We start from the raw sequence: 22,419 nt of genomic DNA, 5'->3' as shown, positions 1-22,419 counted from the left end.
GAAACTGTTATTATTTTTTTTGTCTTTAATGATTCTCAAAAAGTTTATAAATTTTTTGTTCGAAATCTGCAAAAATCTATACGGATTTGTTCCGTATACGCATACACTTCGTTTTAATCTAGAAATATTAAAAATTAAACTACATTTTTGTTATAAACTGAAGATTTTTTAAACGAAAAGCTAAATTATTTTAATTTCAAATTTATTCAAATTTTTAATTAAATTTGAAAATTTTCTCGAACTTCTAAACACCTTTTTAAATTATTAAAATTCTTCGTACCATTTTTTTTTTAATCCTGCAAATCTTTTTAAATATCCTCTTAAATTTGATTATTAAAAATCAAGTCATTTTCCTAGGAATATTAAGAAACTGTTTTTATTTTTTTTCAAGTCTTTAATAATTCTCAAAAAGTTTATAAATTTTTTGTTCGAAATCTGCAAAAATCTATACGGATTTGTTCAGTATACGCAGACACTTCGTTTAAATTATTTGAAATCATTTCAAATTTTTAATTCATTTTGCATTTTGTCAGGCATTCTAAATACCTCTTCAGCTTACTGACACTTTTTCCAGAAATTATAGTTGTTCAATATTTATTGTACATAAAAATTCAACAATTTTACTTCTAAATTAAAAGTTTTTCAAATAGAACAATTAAAATTTTTAAATTCCTAGTTTTTTTTTTAGTTTTGAATATTATATTTATAATTACTGATTTTATATAAAGAATAAAATATTTCTAAATATAAGCAATTCTATTTTTTCTTCATTAAAAAATTTCAAATTTTAAACGAAGACAATACTTTACCAAAAGATTTGAATTTTCATCGAAGAAAGATTTTTTAGCCAAGAAAAAAAATTAACCGAATTTTTAAATTTTCTACAAAACAGTTGTATTTTCAACCAAAAAGGTCCACCACTTAAATTTGAAATCAAAATGTTGCATTTTGAAACAAAAAAGGTCCAATTTCTACCCAAAGAGTTGAAGTTTCAACGAAGAAGTTGAATTTTAAAACAAAAAAACTTTTTCCAGTAGAAAAAGAAAAAACAATTCAACCAAATTGTTGAATTTTCAATTTGAAAAAGTTTCTTTTCAATCAAATAGTCGAATTTTGAACGAAAAAATATGAATTTCATACAAAATAGTTAAATCCTCAACCAAGTCAGAATACTTATCAAACAGAATTTTCTTTAAAAAAAAAACTTTTCTAGCAACAATTGAAATTTTAATGAAGAAAGATTTTTTAGTCAAGAAGAAAATAAAATTTCAACCAAATTTTTTAACTTCGTACAAAACAATTGAATTTTCAACAACAAAATAACTTGAATTTTAAATCAATATTTGAATTTTAAATTTTAAAACAAATTAATTTTCAAACATATTGTTGAATTCCCATTAGAATAATTAAAATTGCAGCTAAAGAGTTCAATATTGTAACGCTTCAAATAGTTAAATTTTCAGTTTAAAAATTATTATAAAAAAAAAAAAATTCTCCACAAAATAGTTCAGTTATCAACCAAGAAAGCGAATTTTCGAACAAAAATGTGTGTTTCAAACTTTTAATCAAAAAGACGAATCTTCAACAAAGAGAATTAATTTTCTACCAAAAAATTAATTTTTAACAAATTATCAACAAAATACATGAATTTTTTTACAAAAAAAGAGACATTTTCAGCCAAAATGAAAAACTTAAATTTTTATTTACAACATTAATTTTTAACCAAGAAGATTAATTTTCTACCAAAAAAGTTGAAATTTGAAAATAAATAACCTTAAAAAAACGACGAATTTTCAACAAAATAATTAAATTATCAACGAAGAAATTAATTTTCTGCCAAAAAAGTTAATTATTAACGAAATATATAAATTTTTAACCAAATAGATAAATCTTTAAAAAAAATTCGACGGAAAATCAAAGTTAAATTTTTAGTTTAAAAATGAATTATTATTGTTCAGATTTTTATATTTAAAGTACAGATCCATTTTTAAAATAATTTGTTTCTTTATATTTACAGTTATATCAAAAATTTTCAACTTCAAATGTTTTTAATTTTTAATTTTTTAAATCCTCAAAACTGCACTTTAATTATTTTAAAAACTGTTAAAATCGAACTTGGGCATATTTTTCTTCTGAAAATTCGTAAAATTCCCGGCTTCCCGGTCAGCCTATTTTTTGTAAAAAAAAAAAAAACATCTTCGATTTTAAACATTAAAAAATTTGTTTAACCTTTAAAACTGCATTTTTAAATTCTTTAAATTAAAATATATGCTTAAAAATTAAAAATGGAAAATTTGTAAAGTGAAAAATTTTCGAATTAAGCGTACGAAACTAAATGATATAATAATTTATAAAAATCACAATTTACGAAATTATTTAAAAACGGTTGAAATCAATGTTGGACAAAATTTAGAATCTAAAAATTTTGTAAAATTCCCGGGCAAAAAATAAATTCACTGTCATTTCCCAAGTCCCATAAAATTTCCGGTTATTTCCCGGATTTCCTGGTTTCCCTGTCCAGCGGCCACCCTGAAAATAGTTAAATTCTCTACCAAATAGTTGCATTTTTATCGAAGAAAGATAAAATTTATACTAAAAAATATGAGTTTTTAATAAAAAATGAAAATATTTTTTACGATGAACTTTCATCCAGAAAATTTCAAGTCTTTTTTCAATACCAAAATATTAAATTTAAGCAAAAAGTAAATTTTCTAAGAAATACTTAAATTTAAAAAAAAAAAACAGCAGAATTTTCAAACCAAAAGTATGATTTTTCAACAAGATTGTTGAATTTTTAACAAAACAGTTGCATTTTTATCCAAGAAAGATGCAATTTCTACTAAAGCAGATGAATTTTAAATTAAAAAGATAAACTTAAAAACAAAGAGTTAAATTTTGAACCGGACAGTTTCATTTTTATTCAAGAAAAATTAAATTTCAAATAATACAGATTGATTAAAAAAAATTTCAAAAAATAACTAAATTTTTATCCAAAGAAGATTCCAGTTCTCTTCCTAACACCAAGATTAGATTAAGCTAATTTACAATTACAAAAATAAATAAATAATACTAAAAATAAGTGAATTTTTTGCTAAATAGTCGGATTTTTAATTAAAAAAGTATAACTTTTTAACAAGATTGTTAAATTTTCAAATAAACTGTTGCATTTTCGTCAAAGAAAAATGAAAATTCTACTGAAACGGGTGAATTTTTTAACAAATCTTCCAAAAAAATAATTAAATTTTCATTCAAAGGAGGATCCGATCCACTTTTCAACGGAAAAAATAGGAATTGCAAACTATAAGTGAATTTTCTGTTTAAAACGATTTCATTTGACTTCTCACAAACAAAATATGATTTTTTAAACAAGAAATAAGTTTTTATGAAAAAAAAAATTGAATTTTCAATCCAAAAAGACGAGCTTTTTAAACAAAAAAGATGACTTTTTAACAAGATAGTTCAATTTTCTACCAAACAGTGGCATTTTTATCCAAACAGGATGAAATTTCCTCTTAAAACAGATTTATTTATTTTTTATTTCAAAAAATAATTGAAATTTCATTCAAAAAAATAATTCAGTTGGCATTTAAAAATAGCTTAACATGTTTCATGTAGAAATTTTTAAAATTAAAATATAAAATTCATTTTTATCAAAAAATTTGTCTTATAATACTTATTATTTAAAATAGTAGAAAATAAAAACAAGAAAAATAGTTTTTCTATTTAATAAAGATTGATATCTTAAAATCATATTAAAATGGTAAATTTTATTGTTGAAATTTAATTTTTTTTGTTTCAAATGACCGATTTCTGGTAAAGAAAAAAGCCAAGATAACATATTCTAACATAATCAGTAATTTATTTAAAAATATATATTTTCGATGCAAAAAGCTAACTCTGCTTTTTTATGCTAGAAAGTAAATTTTTGCATTGCTAAAATACTTAAAATAATTTTTAAACAAATAAGTAATATAAATTAACTTTTCTGTTGAGAATTTATATTTTCAAATAAAAAATGTAACTATTTTGAAGAAAACTCATCTTTTTTACTTAAAAATTAAACAGTTTGGTTACAATTTTTTTTTATTTCATGACTGAAAAATGTTTTTTGATTAGCAATTTGATTTCGAAATTCTTTTTTTTCAAATTAATTCGACTGCTTTTAATATGTAATTATTTATTTAAAAAGTTTCTAAAAAATTCATATTTTTTTTAATGTATTTGAATGTTTTCAATTTAAAATAAAAATATTTTTGTTTTAAACACCAACTGTAATATTTTTTGGTGAAAGTTCAACTATTCTGTAGAGAATTTGTCTGTTTAGCTTAAAAGCTCAACTTTTCTGTGAAAAATGTATCTAATTTTTTTTTAATTCATTTTTTTTTTTTTTTTTGAAAATTTAACTATCTGGTTGCAAATCCGTTTTTTTAAATATCTCATCTTTGTGGCTTGAAAATTAAGTAAGAAATAGTGGATTTAGTGTAATTTTTTTCGAAATAGTCAAGTAGAATCGTAGAAAAAAAATGTAAAATAGTGTAAAAAGGCCGAGGCCTCTAAGGGAATAAAAAGGCGAATAGCAGATATTTTTTATACTTTACAGACTTGAAAATTAATAATTTAAATAAAAATTCTAAAAATAAATATTGTACTTAAAGGTCTGCTAAAATAAAAAAAAAATAAAACTTACACTTTGCCAGTGCAATGCAGGATCATTACTGACACCTTCCATCGTAAATGTTTTTCCTGTTCCAGTTTGTCCATAAGCAAATACAGTGCAGTTGTAACCTGCAAGTACTTCCTCCAGTAATGGACTGACCACTGCATTGTAAACGTCTATCTATAAAATGAAATTAAATTTTCAATTTAATTTTCATAAGCCACTTATTTATATTTTAATATAGAACAAATAATTATGCGTTCTTACTTGTTTTGAGCATGGCCCAAAGACTTTATCGAAGGAGAATTTTTTGGAAATTTTGTCCTGTGGTCTTTCGCGCACTACCACGTCCTTGCAGGAAGGAACATCAACAACGGTGATTGATTTTTGAGCCCTTTCCGAATTATTAGTTGGCCTGCAATTTATTTCACGATTTAATTGCTAATTTTTGCTAGAAAAATTTGGCAGGGTGTCCGAAAACTTTATTTTCAAAATTCCCTGATTTTTTTGGCCTAATTTTTCATTTTCGTTGATAATTAATATCAAAATACGAGAATTTTAATTTTATAAATAGAATTGAGCAGTATTTTAGATAATAATTTAAAATGCTTGAATTTGTAACAAAATAATTTAATGTTTAACTTAATAGTTGAATTTTCAACCTAAAATGACAAATTTCCCACAAAAAAGTGTCATAGTTTGTATTTCAATAAAAAAATATGAAATTAATTATTAAAAATAAATTTTAAACAAAAAAGACACATTTTCAACAAATAAAGAGTTTTCAGTCAAGAAAGAAATATAAGCCAGAAGACGAATTTTCTCTAGAAAAATTGAATTTTCAAACCAAAAATATGACTGCAGCAACAAAATTAAGTTTCCACGAAACTGTGGCATTTTTATCTAACAAAAGTGAAATTTCAAATCAAGAAAATTATTTTTTATACCAAAAAAAAAAATAAACTGAAAAACTTAAATTGTTATTTACAAAATTAATTTTCTACCAAAAAAGTTGAAATTTGAAAATAAATAACCTAAAAAAAACGACGAATTTTCAACAAAATAATTATATTATCAACGAAAAAATTAATTTTCTGCCAAAAAGGTTAATTATTAACGATATAGATGAATTATTAGCCAAATAGATAAATCTTGAAAAAAATCGACGGAAAATCAAAAAGTTAAATTTTTAGTTTAAAAATGAATTATTATTGTTCAGATTTTTATATTTAAATTACAGATCCATTTTAAAAATAATTTATTTGTTTCTTTACATGTAAAGTTATATCAAAGATTTTCAATTTGAAATGCTTTTAATTTTTAGTTGTTTAAATCCTCAAAACTGCAATTTAATTATTTTAAAAAAAATTATTTTCATTCAAGAAAGAAATATAAGCCAAAAGACGAATTTTCTCTAGAAAAATTGAATTTTTAAACCAAAAATATGACTTCAGCAACAAAATTAATTTTCCACGAAACTGAGGCATTTTTATACATTAAAAGTGAAATTTCACACCAAGAAAATTATTTTTTAATAGCAAAAAAAATTTCAACTGAAAAATATCAATCTTTTTAAATGTAAATGTTACATTTACAGTTAAAAAATTAATTTAAAAAAACGAAAGGCTTTTCAACTAAACAGTTAAATTTTCAACCAAATAAATATGCCTTTAATCAGAAAAATTTATTTTTAATTTTACCCAAGTAGTAGAATTTTCACTATAAAAAAATCAAATTTAAACAAAATAGTTTAACTTTCACCCAAAGAAATAAATTTACCACTAAAAATATAAATTAAAAAAAAAATTGATTTCTTAAGAAAGTGATTTAACCAACACTTTCAAAAAAAATAGTTAAATACTCAATTAAAAAAGAATTTTTAACCAAACAGTTGCATTTTCATAGAAAAAAAAAGAAATTTCTACTAAAACAGATGAATTTCTAAATCAAAAAGATAAATTTTCAAAAAAAATAGTTGAATTTTCGGTTAAAAAAGATTTCAGTTGCCTTTTCACGATCAAAATATGAATTTTTAAACCAGGCATAAGTTTCTATGAAAAAAATTCAATTTTCAATCCAAAAAGAAGAATTTTTAACCAAAAAGGATGATTCTTTAACAAAATTGTTGAATTATCTAGCAAACAGTTGCATTTTTATTCGAAAAATATGAAATGCCTTTTAAAACAGATGAATTTTAATTTTAAAAAAAAGTTGAACTTTCGTTCAAAAAACATTCTAGTTGACTTTTCAAGATCAAAATATAATTTTTTTTAACAAAAAAAAAGTTATACAAAAGAAATTGAATTTTTAATTTTAAAAAACGAATTTTTTCACCCAAAAGGTATGAATTTTCAAAATGAAAGTGGAATTTTCTACCAATAAAGATTTTTCACTCAAGAAAACAAAAAATATCACTTTTCAGCAAAAAATTAATTTTCCACGTAAATAATGCATTTTTATCCAACAAAAACGAAATTTCAAACCAAAAAAATAATTTTTTTTTACCAAAAATGGAGAATTTGCAAATAAATAAGATCAATCGTTGAAAATGGAAAAGTTACATTTACACTTAAATAAATAATTTTGAACCATAAAAAAAGCTTTTCCACGAAACAGTTAAATTTTCAAACAAAAATTCAATAAAAAATTTTTTTTTAACAATGTAGTTTAACTTTACCCAAGTAATTGAATTTTCAATTGAAAAAAATTAATTTTCAAGAAAGTAGTTAAACTTTTAACCAAAGAGATAAATTTACTACTCGAAAAATAAAACTTCAACAAAAAAAATGATTTTTTAAAACAAAGTAATTCAAACAAATTTTTCAAAAAAAAATTTGAATACTCAGAAGAAGAATAATTTTTGACCAAAAAGTTGCATTTTCATAGGGTACTTTTTTTAACGATCAAAGGATAATAAATTTAGGATAAACTCAGAAGATTTCAGAATAATTCAAGTTAAATTCAAATGGAATGGACTAAATTTAAAAAATAAAATTGATTGTTTTCCGTGAAATTGGAATGAATTTAGAAGAATTTAAGGGATGCGAGAATAATTCGACGAAATTCATGTAAATTCAAGATGAATGGAAAAAATTCAAATGAATTCAAAAACTAAAAAAGTGACCAATGAAGATCAAAAATTCAAAAAAATTTCAATGATTTGAATTCTTTTTAAATCCATTTATTTCAGTAACATTTGAGTAAATTTAGAAGAATTGAATGGAAATGAGAATAATTCGATAAAATTGATAAAAAATCAACCTGTATTTAAAAAGCAATTAAGTGAATAAATTTTTTTTAAATATCAAAAAATAACACAAAAAAAAACCACAAGGGAAATGAGAAGAATTTGATCAAATTCATAAAAAAAAACAGCTGAAGTTAAAAAGAATTAAGTGAATTGAAAATCCTTCAAAATATGAAAAAAATCATAGAACTCAGTAAATTTGCAACGACGTCAGAAAAATTAAAATGGCATTCAAAAGAATTTGATGAAATTCCTAAGAATTTAAAGTAAATAAAAATAAAAAATAAACCCATTGACAGGAGCAAAATTAAGTAAATGTAGAATAATATAAGTGAATTTAAAATTTTGTTTTAAATTTTAAACAGTTTAAAAAAATTCAAGGTAAATTAAAAAAAAAATGAAAGTGCGACTAATGACTATAAAACAATTCAAAAGAATTTAAATAAATTAAAGAAATTTTCTTAAAAATCAAAAAAATTAATTTAATTCAGTAAAATTTGAGTGAATTCCTTTTGACTTCAAAAGAACACGATAAAATGTATTAAAATTCCAGGTGAATTTTAACAAATTCAGGTTTAATTAGAAAAAGAAACAATGAATTCAATGAAATTAGAAGAATTCAAGCAAAATGAGCAGAATTCGGCGTGATTTATTAAAATTCGAGGTGATTTAAAAAAATTCAAGCAAACCAAAAACAACTTCAGAAATAAAAAGAAACAAGTTTTTTAATCCATTTCATTGAATAGAATTGACTGAATTTAGAAAAATTCAAGTGAATTAAAAAAAATTAGCAGGAGTTACAAAAATCAAAAGAATTTCAAATAATTCTGGATTAATTAATAAGAATTCAGAGTAAAGTCCATATTAATTCATACACTAAAAAAGAGGGTTTAAATAAAAAATATTTCATTGATTCAAGTAAATATATTAGCACCATCAATTAAATTTAATTAAATAATAAAATTAATTTGGGAACTTTATTGAATTCAATGAAAACCGCTTCAAATGTCTAACTTTTCTAGTAAAAATATTTCATTTCTAAAAGGAAGGTGAATTTTGAACTACAAAATTCCATTTTTTGTTTAAAAATGGCAGTTTAATTTGTAGTTAAAAAAATTAATTTTCCGAAAGACTTTTTTAATCAAATAAGCTCTATTTTCAACTAGAAATTACTTTTTAATAGTAATTAAATTTTAATGCAAAAAAAATTAACTCTGCGCCAAATAATTTATTCCAAAATATATGAACAGTTAAATTTTCAGATAAAAAATTAATTGCCAACCAAAAAAATCAACTGATGAATTTTCTAACAAAATAATTGAAGTTGCAATTGAAATAGTAAAATTTTCAGTAATAAAAATTAATTTTCAACCGTAGAAAAAAGGAATTTTTAAATAAAATTATTTTTCGACCAAAGAGATTAATTTTTAATTAAAATGATGAATTTTCAAGCAAAAAAATTAATTTTTAACAAAAGAGTTTGACTTTCAATCAAGTAATTAAATTTTCATTTCAAAAAATATGAATTCTGAACAAAAAACAAAAAGTTTAATTCAACTAAAAAAGATTAAATTTAAACATTAGTTGAATTTCTAACTAAAAAAGATTTGTCAGGCAAGAGCCAAACAAAAATTGCAAACAAATTGTTGAATTTTCACCAAAATAGCTGAATTTTGTAACTGAAAGCTATAATAAATATCCAAGTGGAATAGTTGAATTTGCAACAAAAAAAGATGAATTTTCAACTAAAATTATGAATCTTGAAATAGAATCGAAAGAAAAAAATCTTGCAAACAAACTTAAATTTTCAACAAAATACATGAATTTTTTTAGTAAAAACGATCCAGTTTCAACAAAGAATAGGTTTGTAAAAAAAAAATTAATTGAAAACACACACAAATATTTACAAATAAAGAATTCGTGTTATTTAATTTCATATTGCAATTAAAAGAAAAAATATGCACGCTTGCGAAAAAATTCACTGGCACCAAAAAACCCCTGACAATTCCAGGTTATCCAGAGTTTTTGCCAAAGACATGATTTTTGGCATGACAACCATCTTAAAATTTAAGAATTCTGAAAACTTTGTTAACTAGATACTTCCGAATTGCTAAGCTTCGTTTAAAATTGAAGTATTCTTAAATTAAATTAGACGAATTAATCGGTTAGAAAGGAATATCCCAGAAATGAAAAAGAAGGTAAAAAAACGTGAAGACACGAGATATGAAGAAAACGAAAAGAATATTTGCCTCGAAGAAAATTTAATAGCGACAATAATGAAATAAATCAGAGACTCATTTTGTAATTTGAGGTTAACTCCACGACTGAAAAATAAGCCTAAAAATCGTAAAAATTGTGAAAGGCATGAATTTTCGGAGGGAAAAAAGAATGTTGACATTTGTGTTAGTGTATTGGACGCTTGTGTTTTGAACGTTACCTGACACGGACGAAGACCTGGATGTGCTGGTTTTTGTCCCTCTTACTGGCACGCGTTTCATTCATTTTCAGACTTTTTTTCTAATCACCTTATCGTCGTAATAAAGTCTGCAGGCGGGAAAACAAATAACCGTAAAATTGCCTTTATTGAGAAGCAATTCATATAAAATCGGTCGTTCTCACTCACCCTTTGGCACGCACGCACAACTTTTCACAAATAATCCGTTGACGCCGTTGACCGTTTGAATCGTCTGCTTTGCATAGATACCGACAGGCGGCGACTGTGTTCTCATCGGATCTTTCCACATTGCGCATGCGCCGCGTCGGTAAGCGGATTGTTTACCGTTGGCGCGCTTATTTGAAATAATTAAATGTGCAGGTCAAATTAGAACAAATAATAAGTATAATAATAAATATAGACATAAGGATATTTATAATAGTTTCAAATTCATTTTTTGACTTTGAAAACAGTTTTTAATAATTTTACAATAATTATTTTTTGTAAAGAATTGACTTGAACATTTAATTATTTCAAATTAGCGCTCCAATGGTAACGACGCGACGCATGCGTAATGCGTAGAAGTTCTTCCATCTTTTTCTTACTACGCTAATCAATTCCGGTCATTAGAAAAATATTAGTTCGATGGAAATTTTAAATTATTTTTTAAATAATAATCACTAATTTCACATAACTGAGGTAAAATATGTAAAATTTGATAGCGAGTTTAAATAATGTTAAAGTATAGAAAAGTGTTTGAATGAATTTTTTATTTGACTTAAAAGTCAGCTGATCGCGTCGTCTGCTTGAGTGAAAAATCTCGTGAACTGTCAAATTTGTTGACGAATTTTTAGTGTCTTTTTTTGGTGTAAAGAAAGCATAAATTTTATAAGTTTTTATTTCATAATGACTGAAATAGACTGGCCTTGGCAGTACAGTTTTCCACCTTTCTTTACGTAAGTTCACTATTGTTTTATTGGTGAGGGATGAAAGTGATGAAACTATCATAACCTCTTTAATTCTGTAATTTGTTTTCCAAAGGATTTTAAAGATTTTAGGGTATTTTTCAAAAGTTGCTGGGAATTTTCAAGAGTTTTAAAAAGTTTCAAAGGATTTTCAAAGATTTTGAAGGATTACAAACGTTTCAAATGATTTTAAAAGGTTCTAAGAAACTTTCAAGTATTTTAAAGATTTCAAGGAATTAAAACCAATTTCATGGCATTTTGAGAATTTAAAATTTTTTAGGCCAAATTAAAAAAATTCCAAGGAGATTTATAATTTTTTGGAAAATTTCAAGGGATTTTAGAGTATTTAAAAAGAGTTGAGAAAATTTGAAATATTTGTTGTGTTTTCGGATTTCAAAAGATTCGAATTTTTTGGAGCTTTTTTAAAAATTTCCAAGGGGTTACAAAGAATTTCCAAGTGTTCGAAACATTTTGTGTATTTAAAAAAATTCCAAGGAATTTGTATGAGTTTGACCAAATTTCTGGGATTTCAAAAAATTAAAAATTGCTTAGGATGTTTTTAAAAATTTCGAGGAATTTTGAAGAGTTTTAGAAAATTTGAAGGGATTTTCGAGTATTTAAAACAATTTCAAAGAATTTTTAGGTGTTTTACGAAGATGTCATGGAATTTCAAAAAATAACAATTTTTTAGGATGTTTAAAAAAATTCCCTAACGCTTTCAAAGTATTTATAAAAATGTCCAAGTGTTTTAAATATTTCTGGTATTTGAAAAGATTCGAAGAAATTAAAAAAAATTTACGAGATTTCAAAAGATTTACAATTTTTAGAAAATTATTAAAAATTCCTTGGAATTTAGAAAGTTTTAGAAAATTTCAAAGGATTTCCAAGTATGTAATATGATTTTAAAGAATTTGAAATATTTTTTTATTTTAAAAAATTCCAAGTAATTTTTAAGACTTCTACAAAATTGCATGGGATTTCAAAAGTTTTTTAACTTCTTAAGGCGTTTTTAAAAATTCCAAGGATTTGGTAAGAATTCCAGAAATTTTCAAAGGCATTCCACGTATTTAAAAAGATTAAAAATTTTTTAAAAATATTTTGAACATTTTTAAAGAGTTCAATGAATTTTAGAGAGTTTTAGAAAATTTCAAGAGAATTCAAATTATTTTAAAGGATTTCAACAAATTTAGGTCATTTTAAAAGATTCCAAGGAATTTTTAAGAGTTTTACAAAATTTGCATGGGATTTAAAAAGATTAAAAATCTTGTAGAGCGTTTTTATACATTTTAAGGAATTTTTAAGAGTTTTAGAACATTTCAAGCGATTTCAGAGTATTTTAAAGTATTCCAAAGAATTTTAATATTTTCGGTATTTAAAAATATTCCAAGAAATTTTTAGAAGTTTTACAAGATTTCATGGGATTTTAAAAGAATACAAAATTTTTACTGCGTTTTTGAAAATTATATAAAAGCTTCAAGAGTTTTGGAAAATTTCAAGGAATTTCAGAATATTTTTAAATAATTCAAAGCATTTAAAATAGTTTAAATAATTAATTAAATAGTATAAAGATTCCAAGGCTTTTTAAAGAGTTTTATCAAATTTTTAATGGAATTTAAAAAAAATTATAGGATGTTTCAAAATATTCTCAGGAATTAAAAAAATTTCTGGAATATTTCAAAGTATATTCTCAAAGATTTCAAAGAAATTTAATTATTTTACATATTTTAAAAGATTCCAAGTAATTTTTAGGAGTTCTACAAAATTGCATGGGATTTCAAAAGTTTTTTAACTTCTTAGGGGGATTTTTTTAATTCCAAGGAATTTTTAAGAATTTCAAAATTTAATTGCAAATTTAAATTGCATATTAAATTGCAATTTAAATTGCAAAGAAGTTCCGCGTACTTAAACATATTTAAAAAAATGTCAAATATTTTGAGTAATTCAGAATGTTCCAATGAATTTTTGAAAGTTTTAGAAAAGTTCAATGTATCGAAATTATTTTAAAGGATTTCAAATATTTTAAGTTATTTTAAAATATTCCAAGGAATTTTTAAGAGTTTTGGAAAATTTCAAGGGATTTCAGAATATTGTAAAATAGTTCAAAGAATTTAAAATAGTTTAAATAATTAATTAAATAATTTAAAGATTCCAAGGCTTTTTTTAAGAGTTTTATCAAATTTTTTATGGAATTAAATTTTTTTTTTAATATTTAGGATGTTTCAAAATATTCACAGGAATTTTGTTAATTTCTTGAATATTTCAAAGTATATTCTCAAATATTTCAAAGAAATATAATTATTTTACGTATTTTAAAAGATTCCAAGGAATTTTTTAAGAGTTTTAGAAAATGTCAAGCGATTTCAAATTATTTAAAAATATTTCGAAGAATTTAAATATTTTTGAGATTTGAAAATATTCCAAGTTTTACAAGATTTCATGGGATTTCAAAAGATTAAAAAATTTTTAGTGCGTTTTTAAAAATTATATGAAAGCTTCAAGTATTTTGGATAAATTTCAAGGGATTTCAGAATATTGTAAAACAATTCAAAGAATTTAAAATAGTTTAAATAATTAATTAAATAATTTAAAGATTCCAAGGCTTTTTTAAAGAGTTTTATCAAATTTTTTATGGAATTAAATTTTTTTTTAATATTTAGGATGTTTCAAAATATTCACAGGAATTTTGTTAATTTCTGGAATATTTCAAAGTATATTCTTAAATATTTCAAAAAAATTTAATTATTTTACGTATTTTAAAAGATTTCAAAGAATTTTTAAGACGTTTAGAAAATTTCAATGGAATTCCGTGTATTTTAAAAGATTTTAAAATATTTTGGGTATTTTAAAAGATTCCAAGTAATTTTTAGGAGTTCTACAAAATTGCATGGGATTTCAAAAGTTTTTCAACTTCTTAGGGGGATTTTTTAAATTCCAAGGAATTTTTAAGAATTTCATTAAATTGCAAAGGAGTTCCGCGTACTTAAACATATTTTAAAAAATGTCAAATATTTTGAGTATTTCAAAATGTTCCAATGAATTTTTGAAAGTTTTAGAAAAGTTCAATGTATCGAAATTATTTTAAAGGATTTCAAATATTTGAAGTTATTTTAAAAGATTCCAAGGAATTTTTAAGAGTTTTGGAAAATTTCAAGGGATTTCAGAATATTGTAAAATAGTTCAAAGAATTTAAAATAGTTTAAATAATTATTTAAATAATTTAAAGATTCCAAGGCTTTTTTTAAGAGTTTTATCAAATTTTTTATGGAATTAAAATTTTTTTTTAATATTTAGGATGTTTCAAAATATTCACAGGAATTTTGTTAATTTCTGGAATATTTCAAAGTATATTCTTAAATATTTCAAAGAAATTTAATTATTTTACGTATTTTAAAAGATTTCAAGGAATTTTTAAGAGTTTTAGAAAATTTCAATGGAATTCCCTGTATTTTAAAAGATTTTGAAATATTTTGGGTATTTTAAATGATTCCAAGTAATTTCAAGGAGTTCTACAAAATTGCATGGGATTTCGAAAGTTTTTTAACTTCTTAGGGGGATTTTTTAAATTCCAATGAATTTTTGAAAGTTTCAGAAAATTTCAATATATCGAAATTATTTTAAAGGATTTCAAATATTTTAGGTTATTTAAAAATATTCCAAGAAATTTTTAAGAGTTTTAGAAAATTTCAAGCGATTTAAGATTATTTAAAAATAGTTCAAAGAATTGAAATATTATCGATATTTGACAATATTCCAAGGAATTTTTAGAAGTTTTACAAGAAGTAATGGCAGTTCAAAAGATTAAAAAATTTTTAGTGCGTTTCTGAAAATTCCATGGACGCTTTAAGAGTTTTGGAAAATTTCAAGGGATTTCAGAATATATTTTTAAAAAGTTTAAAGAATTGAAAATATTTTGCTTATTTAAAAGATTCCAAGGATTTTTTAGGAGTTTTATCACATTTTTAATGAAATTTTAAAATATTTTAAATTGTTAGGATGTTTCAAAATATTCACGGCAATTAAAAAAATTTGTTGAATATTTCAAAGTATATTCACAAAGATTTCAAAGAATTTTAATTATTTTGCGTATTTTAAAAGATTCCAAGGAATTTTTAAGAGTTTTAAAAAATATCAAGCGATTTCAGATTATTTAAAAATATTCCAAATAATTTAAATATTTTTGATATTTGAAAATATTCCAAGGAATTTTTAGAAGTTTACCAGATTTCATGGGATTTCAAAAGCTTAAAAAAGTTTTAGTGCGGGTTTTTGAAAATGCTATGGAAGCTTTAAGAGTTTTGGAAGATTTCCATGGATTTTTTACGAGTTTTATCACATTTTTAATGAAATTTTAAAAGATTTTACATTTTTAGGATGTTTCAAAATATTCACAGGAATTTAAAAAATTTCTGGAATATTTCAAAGTATATTCTCAAAGATTTCAAAGAAATTGAATTATTTTACGTACTTCGAAAGATTCCAAGGTATTTTAAAGCGATTTAGAACATTTCAATGGAATTCCGTGTATTTTAAAAGATTTTGAAATATTTTGGGTATTTTAAAATATTTCAAAGAATTTAAAATATTTTCGTTATTTGAAAATATTCCAATCAATTTTGAGGATTTCTGCAGCATTTCACGAGATTTTAAAAGCTTAAAACTTCTTTAGAATGTTTTTAAATATTCCAAAGAATTTTTAGGAGTTCTACAAAATTGAATAGGATTTCAAAAGTTTTTTATATTTCTTAAGGCGTTTGTAAACGTTCCAAGGAATTTTTAAGAGTTTTCGAAATCTGAAAAGGAAAAATTTTAAAGTTCCGTGTATTTTAAAAGATTTAAAAAAATTTGAAATGATTTATGTATTTGAAAATATTCGAAGGAATTTTTAGAAGTTTCACAAGATTTTATGGGATTTCAAAAGATTAAAAAAATTTTAGTGCGTTTTTGAAAATTCCATGGAAGCTTTAAAAATTTCGGAAAATTTCAAGGGATTTCAGATTATTTTAAAAGAATTCAAAGAATTCAAAATATTTTGTTTATTTAAAAGATTACAAGGATTGTTTAGGAGTTTTATCACATTTTTAATGAAAATTTAAATATTTTTAGGATATTTCAAAATATTTACAGGAATTTTGTTAATTTCTGGAATATTTCAAAGTATATTCTCAAAGGTTTCAAAGAAATTGAATGATTTTACGTATTTCGAAAGATTACAAGGAATTTTTAAGAGTTTTAGAAAATTTCAACTGAATTCCATGTATTTTAAAAGATTTTGAAATATTTTGGGTATTTTAAAATATTTCAAAGAATTTAAAATATTTTCGTTATTTGAAAATATTCCGATCAATTTTGAGGATTCTTAAAACATTACACGAGATTTCGAAAAATTGACAATTTATTTTGGGAGTTTTTGAAAATTCCAAGGAATTTCGAAAAGTTGTGGAAAATGTCAAGGGATTTCACAGTATTTAAAAAGAGCTAAAAGAAGTTAAAATATTGTGGGTATTTTAAAAGATTCTAAGGAATTTTTAGAAGTTTTACAACATTTCAGGGGATTTTAGAATATTTTTAAATATTCCAAGGAATTTTTAAGACATTTACTAGTATTAAAAAAGATTTGCAAAATTTTGAAATATTTTTTTATCTTAAAAGATTCCAAAGAATTTTTAAGGAGTTCTACAATTTTTAGGAGTTTTACCAAATTTAATGTAATTTCTAAAGATTTAAATTTTTTAAATGTTTTTTGAAAATTCCAATAAAGTTTTAAGAGTTTAAAAAAAAAATTCAAGGGAATTCAAAGTATTTAAAACGGTTTCAAAGAATTTGAAATATTTTCGGTATTTAATGGAATTCCAAAAGATTAATATTTTTAGAACGTTTTTAAATATTCCAATGAATTTTTAGGAGTTTTACAAAATTTCAAGGGATCTCGAATTATTTTAAAATAATTTAAAGAATTTTGAAATATTTTTGGCAGTTTAAAGGATTTCGAATATTTTAGGTCATTTGAAGAGACTTTTAAATTCATTTAGAAATTTCAAAAGATTCAAAGAAATTTTTAATTGATTTCAAAAATTTTAGTTAATTTCAAAGGGTTTGAAAATTTTTAAGAAATGTTTAAAAATTTCCAGGAATTTTTATTTTATTATAAAGAGTTTTTAATGGTTTCTAGTAATTTAGAATTATTTCAAGGCGTTTCAAAAAGTTTTAAAAAGGGATTTTCAATGATTTAAAATACTTTAAGGAATTTAAAAAGATTCCAAGGAATTTTTAATTTATTTCAGTAATTTGAAGAGAGTTTAAAGGATATCAAATATTTTAGGGTATTTAAAAAGGTTCCAATTCCAAGGAATTTTTTAGAGCTTTGAAAAGTTTCTGGGGTTTTTAAATTCTTTAGGAAATTTTAGAAGATTTCAAGACATTTTCATTTATTTCAATTATTTAAATAAATTTCAAAGGATTTGAATTATTTTAGGGTATTTTGAAAGATTCCAACGTATTTCTCATTATTAATTTTAGTAACTTAACATGATTTCGAAGGACTTTAAATATTTAATAGCAAAAAAATTCCAAGGAATTTTCGATTTATTTCAGTAATTTAATAAGATTTTAGAGGATTTAAATTTCTCTGAGAAATTTTAAAAGATTCGAAGAAAATTTCAATTTATTTCAATAGTTTAAAAATATTTAAAAGGATTTTAAAGGATTAAAAATATTTTATTAAATTTTAACAGATTCCAAAGACATTTTTATTGATTTTAATAATTTCATGAGATTTCAAAGAATGAAACATTTTTTATTATATTTTTGAAATTTCCAAAGAATTTTAAATAGATTTCAGTAAATTAAAGATATTCCAAAGTATTTTAAATATTTTAGGCTATTTTAATAAAATATAATGCATGTTCAAGAGCTTTAAAAAATTGCAAAAAATTTCAAAAGATTGCAAAGGATTTAAAATAGTTTACGGCATGTGAAAGGATTCCCAAGCATTTTCCATTAATTTTAAAATTTAATAGGATTTCAAATATTTTAGGATATTTTAAAAATACTTAGAGATTTTTAAGATCTTTAAAAAATTTCACATTATTTCAAAATATTTAAAAGTATATGAAATATTTAAAGATATTTTAAAATATTCCAAGATATTTTCAATTGATTTAATTAATTTTAATATGGTTCCGAAGTATTTAAAGGGATTTAAAATGTTTGAAATATAAACGCTTGTAAAGAATTTCCTAAAATGTTAGGGGGTTTTAAAAGCTCAAAGATATTTGTATAAATTTTCCAGTATTTCAGAAAATATCAGATTTCACATAAATTCAAGGGATTCTATAAAATGGATTTTTTTAAAAACATTGTTCCGGTTTATTTTAATTCTTTCGAATTTAGCTTGAATTATTCTGAAGTTAATTTTTCAGTTATTATTCAGTTCCAGCCCTAAAATAATATTAAAAAATTCATCAATTTTAATTTAAAATTCTTTTATTTCATTTATAATAGATTCTATATTAAAAATATCAGAAGATTAAAATTTTTGCCTGTAAATATTAATAGTCTGGACAAATGACAAATTCGTCAGAAATCTCTTGAAATTTTTTGGAATTTTTTAAAATAGCAATTTTTTAAATCTCTTGAAATAAAATGTCATTTATTTTCAAAAAATTTTTTCATTTATTTCAAAAAGTTCCCTACAAATTCCTTACAAATTTTAAGATCCCCTAAAATCTCTGAAATACTTGGAGGTCCTGTAAAATCTCTAAAATCTGGCCAAATCGCCTAAATCTTGTGAATATAGTTGAAATATTTGAAAATCATACCAAATTCTCTGATATTCCTTGAAATTTTTTAAAAAATTTTGAATTACTAACATATTTAACATCTTTAAAATAATTTTAAATTGTTTTAATTCCTTCATATCCCTTAAAATTTGTAGAAATTTCTTCTAAAAATGTAATTTATTCAATTATTTATTATTTCTCTTATTTCTTAATTATTTATGTAATTATTCAATTTAATTGATTTATTTTTTTAATTTTAACTTATTGTATTGTATTAATTTATTTATTTTGAAATTTGTTGCAAATCGTAAAAATTCTTTAAAATAAGTAGAAATCATCTAAAATCGATTGAATATAAATTAAATTCAACACATTTATTCAAGTTCTCAAAAAAAAAAGTTCAAATCCCTAGAAATTTGAGAAATGAAAATCCCTTGAAATGTTTGGATTTACTAGGAATCCCTTGAAATTTCAATTAATTAATTTTCCAAAGTTATCCATAAATCTTTTAAAATCTTGAATATCTTTTGAAATCCTTTAGAAACCCTAAAAACCTCCGATCTGGAAAACTATTTTAGAATCCTGTGAAATTCCTTGAAATCTGGAAAATCTCGTAAATTCCCATACATGATTTTAAATTCCATATTAAATAAATAAATCATTCGTATTTTCTTAATTTTGTATATCTCTTTTAAAAAAAATTGTTGAACATTATTTATTTATTTACTGATTTTCTCGTAATGATTTTTCTAAAATTGTGAAGTAATGATAAAAAAATTAATTTGAAGCCTATATTGAATTTCCTATAATAAATGTTTCTAAGGGCACACATAATAAAAAAATTCTTATTTTAAGACTTCAACCGCATTCAGAGACAAGGGCTAAACAATTATCTGCTTGGAAAAATTTAGTTTTGGAATATTATCGTGTGACAAAACAAGCAATTGTTGATATTCGAGAAGTGCAGTCCAGCGCATTGTTTAATAATACCTCTATCAACAGTATCCTTTTTTTATAGAAATATTAATATATAAGTTAAGAATTATCTTCTAAGTAAAATTTACATTTTTCTAATCTAATATTTCTAAAAATATTAAAAATAAGCTTTATTCTTTAAAAACTGAAAATGTCGAAGAATTTTTCTCAAAGGTAGGAAATTTTTTTGAGAGCGACTTACAATTTTTTTAAATTGTAATATAAAATTAAATATCAATGTTTTTTTTAAGTAGCTTTATATTAATGTATTTAACAGTTTAATTAAAAATTCTGTTTCTTTTGTTCGAAATTAATTTTTTTAACTAAAAACATTTACTTTTCTATTTTTGATTAAACATTCATATTTTTTGATTGAGATATACTTTTTTTAAATGAAAATTCAACTCGTTTATAAAAAATTCATTTATTTTGATAAATTTCGACTTTTTTCTATTTAACATTAAAATCCTTTTTTTTTTACTAAAACACCTGCTGTTATGTTTCTTTAGAATTAATCTTTTTTGGTTAAAAATTCAACTTTTTAGTTGTAAGTTGAACCACTTTATTAATTTTTTTTTAAGATTCATCACTCAATTGAAGATTCTTCTCTTTGGTTAAAAATTCATTTTTCATCTTAAAATGTAACTATTATATTTTTTGTTTAAAGCTTATCTTTTTTAATTGAAAATTAAACTAATTTGTTGAAAATTCATCTTTTTAGGTTGAATTCAACGTTTTTAAATTAAAAATTAGAATTTTGTTGTTGTTGAAAATTTAACTTCTTTGTTGAACATCTTTGAGGAAAAACAATTTTTCCCTTGAAAATTATACGGATTGGTTAAATTCATGTATATTGTCGTAGATTCTACTTTTTTATAGAAAATTAATCATCTTGATTAAAAATTCATTTTTTTTCGAGGATTCGTTTTTTTATGTTTGAAAATTTATCCTTTTTATTTCGCAGTTCTTGCATTTTGTTCAAAATTAACTTATCTATTCCATTTTTTGTTAAAAATGTAATAATTATAGTTAAGGACTTAACTATATAGTTGAAAAATCATCATTTTTTTGATTGGTTAAAAATCTAACTATTTTGTTAAAAATTTATATATTTTTTTAATTGAACTTTTTTAGTTGAAAATTCGTATTTTTAGGTCAAAAATTAAATTTTTTATTAAAAACTCAACTGTTTTGGTAAAAACTCAACTTTTGGCTTGCAAATTCAACAATCTCGTTGACATTTTTTTTTCTTTTTCAATTGAAAAGTCGATTCTTTTTGGTTAAATTTTAACTGTTTTTTATTTTAAATACATTTTTTTTGGTTCAATTATTAGATATTACATTATTCGTTAAAAATTCATTTTTTTAATCCCACTATTTATTTAAAAGTGGAACTACTTTATTAAAAATACATTTTTTCAAATTTAAGATTCATAATTTAGTTGCAAATTTAACTAATACATTTTTTTTAATTGATTTGTTTTAGTTGATACTTCATGTATTCGAGTAAATTTTTTTTGTAGAAAAATGCAATTTTTTATGTAAATTTGGAAAATTTTAATTTTTTAAAAATTTTACGTTGCTTTTTTTAAAATTATTTTTAAATTAGAAATTTAATTGATTGGTTTTGTTACCTTTTTCAGTTAAAAATTCAACTTTTTTTTATTTAATTAATAAATTTTTAGTTGAAAACTAATCTTTTCTAATTGAAAATTCATGTGTTTGATTAAAAAATCGTCTTTTTTTTAGTATAAAATTAATTTCTTGGGTGGAAAATTGATCTTTGCGGTTAAAAAGTCAACTATTTGTATAATTTGTGTTTGTGTGAAAAATGCAATATTTTTACGCGAATTTAGGAAAATTTAACTATTTAAAAAAATTTTATTTTGCTTTTTTTTAATTCGAATTAGTTTCTTAATTGATAATAAAATTGTTCATTTTTTTTATTCGTTTTTTAATTAAATAATAAATTTTTTGTTGACAATTCATGTATTTTATTAAACATTAGTTTTTTTTCATAAAAAATTAATATTTTTGGTTAAAAAGTCGACTATTTGGATAAAATTTCATTAATTTTATAGAAAATGAAGTATTTTAACGCGTAATTTTGACGTCAATTTTGGAAAATTTAACTATTTTTAGAATTTTATTTTGCTGTTTTTATTTAAAATTAGTTTCTAAATGGAGAATTTAATTAATCATTTTTGTTGCCTTATTCTGTTCAAAAATGCAACTGTTTTGATAGTTTTTTTTTATATAATTAATAAATTTTCGATTAAAAACTAATCTTTTTTAATTGATGATTCATGTATTCAATTAAAAAGTCGTCTTTTTTGGTAGAAAATTAATTTACTGGGTGAAAA

At 22.1% G+C, this 22,419-nt stretch overlaps 2 protein-coding genes across 2 annotated transcripts in view; one reads left to right on the top strand and one right to left on the bottom strand.

Moving 5' to 3' along the window:
• LOC117179751 (kinesin-like protein Klp61F) overlaps positions 1–10,567 on the bottom strand; it is a 62,921-nt gene extending 52,354 nt beyond the window's left edge. The window contains exons 1-3 of the mRNA XM_033371823.1: positions 10,342–10,567; positions 4,925–5,072; positions 4,688–4,837 (exon numbers count right to left, since the gene is read on the bottom strand). Coding sequence (XP_033227714.1) covers positions 4,688–4,837; positions 4,925–5,072; positions 10,342–10,406 — 363 coding nt within the window. The 5' untranslated portion in view covers positions 10,407–10,567. The remainder of the gene's footprint in view (positions 1–4,687; positions 4,838–4,924; positions 5,073–10,341) is intronic.
• A 567-nt stretch (positions 10,568–11,134) lies between these two features.
• The window catches only part of LOC117179894 (vacuolar protein-sorting-associated protein 25), a 16,384-nt gene continuing 5,099 nt past the window's right edge, over positions 11,135–22,419 (top strand). The window contains exons 1-2 of the mRNA XM_033372089.1: positions 11,135–11,294; positions 19,937–20,082. Of these exons, the coding sequence (XP_033227980.1) occupies positions 11,245–11,294; positions 19,937–20,082 (196 nt within the window). The 5' untranslated portion in view covers positions 11,135–11,244. The remainder of the gene's footprint in view (positions 11,295–19,936; positions 20,083–22,419) is intronic.

Source organism: Belonocnema kinseyi, chromosome 9, assembly GCF_010883055.1.
Source record: "Belonocnema kinseyi isolate 2016_QV_RU_SX_M_011 chromosome 9, B_treatae_v1, whole genome shotgun sequence".
Lineage (NCBI taxonomy): Eukaryota > Metazoa > Arthropoda > Insecta > Hymenoptera > Cynipidae > Belonocnema > Belonocnema kinseyi.
The sequence above is the reverse complement of the archived record's forward strand: the minus strand, read 5'-3'. Positions and strand labels throughout refer to the sequence as shown.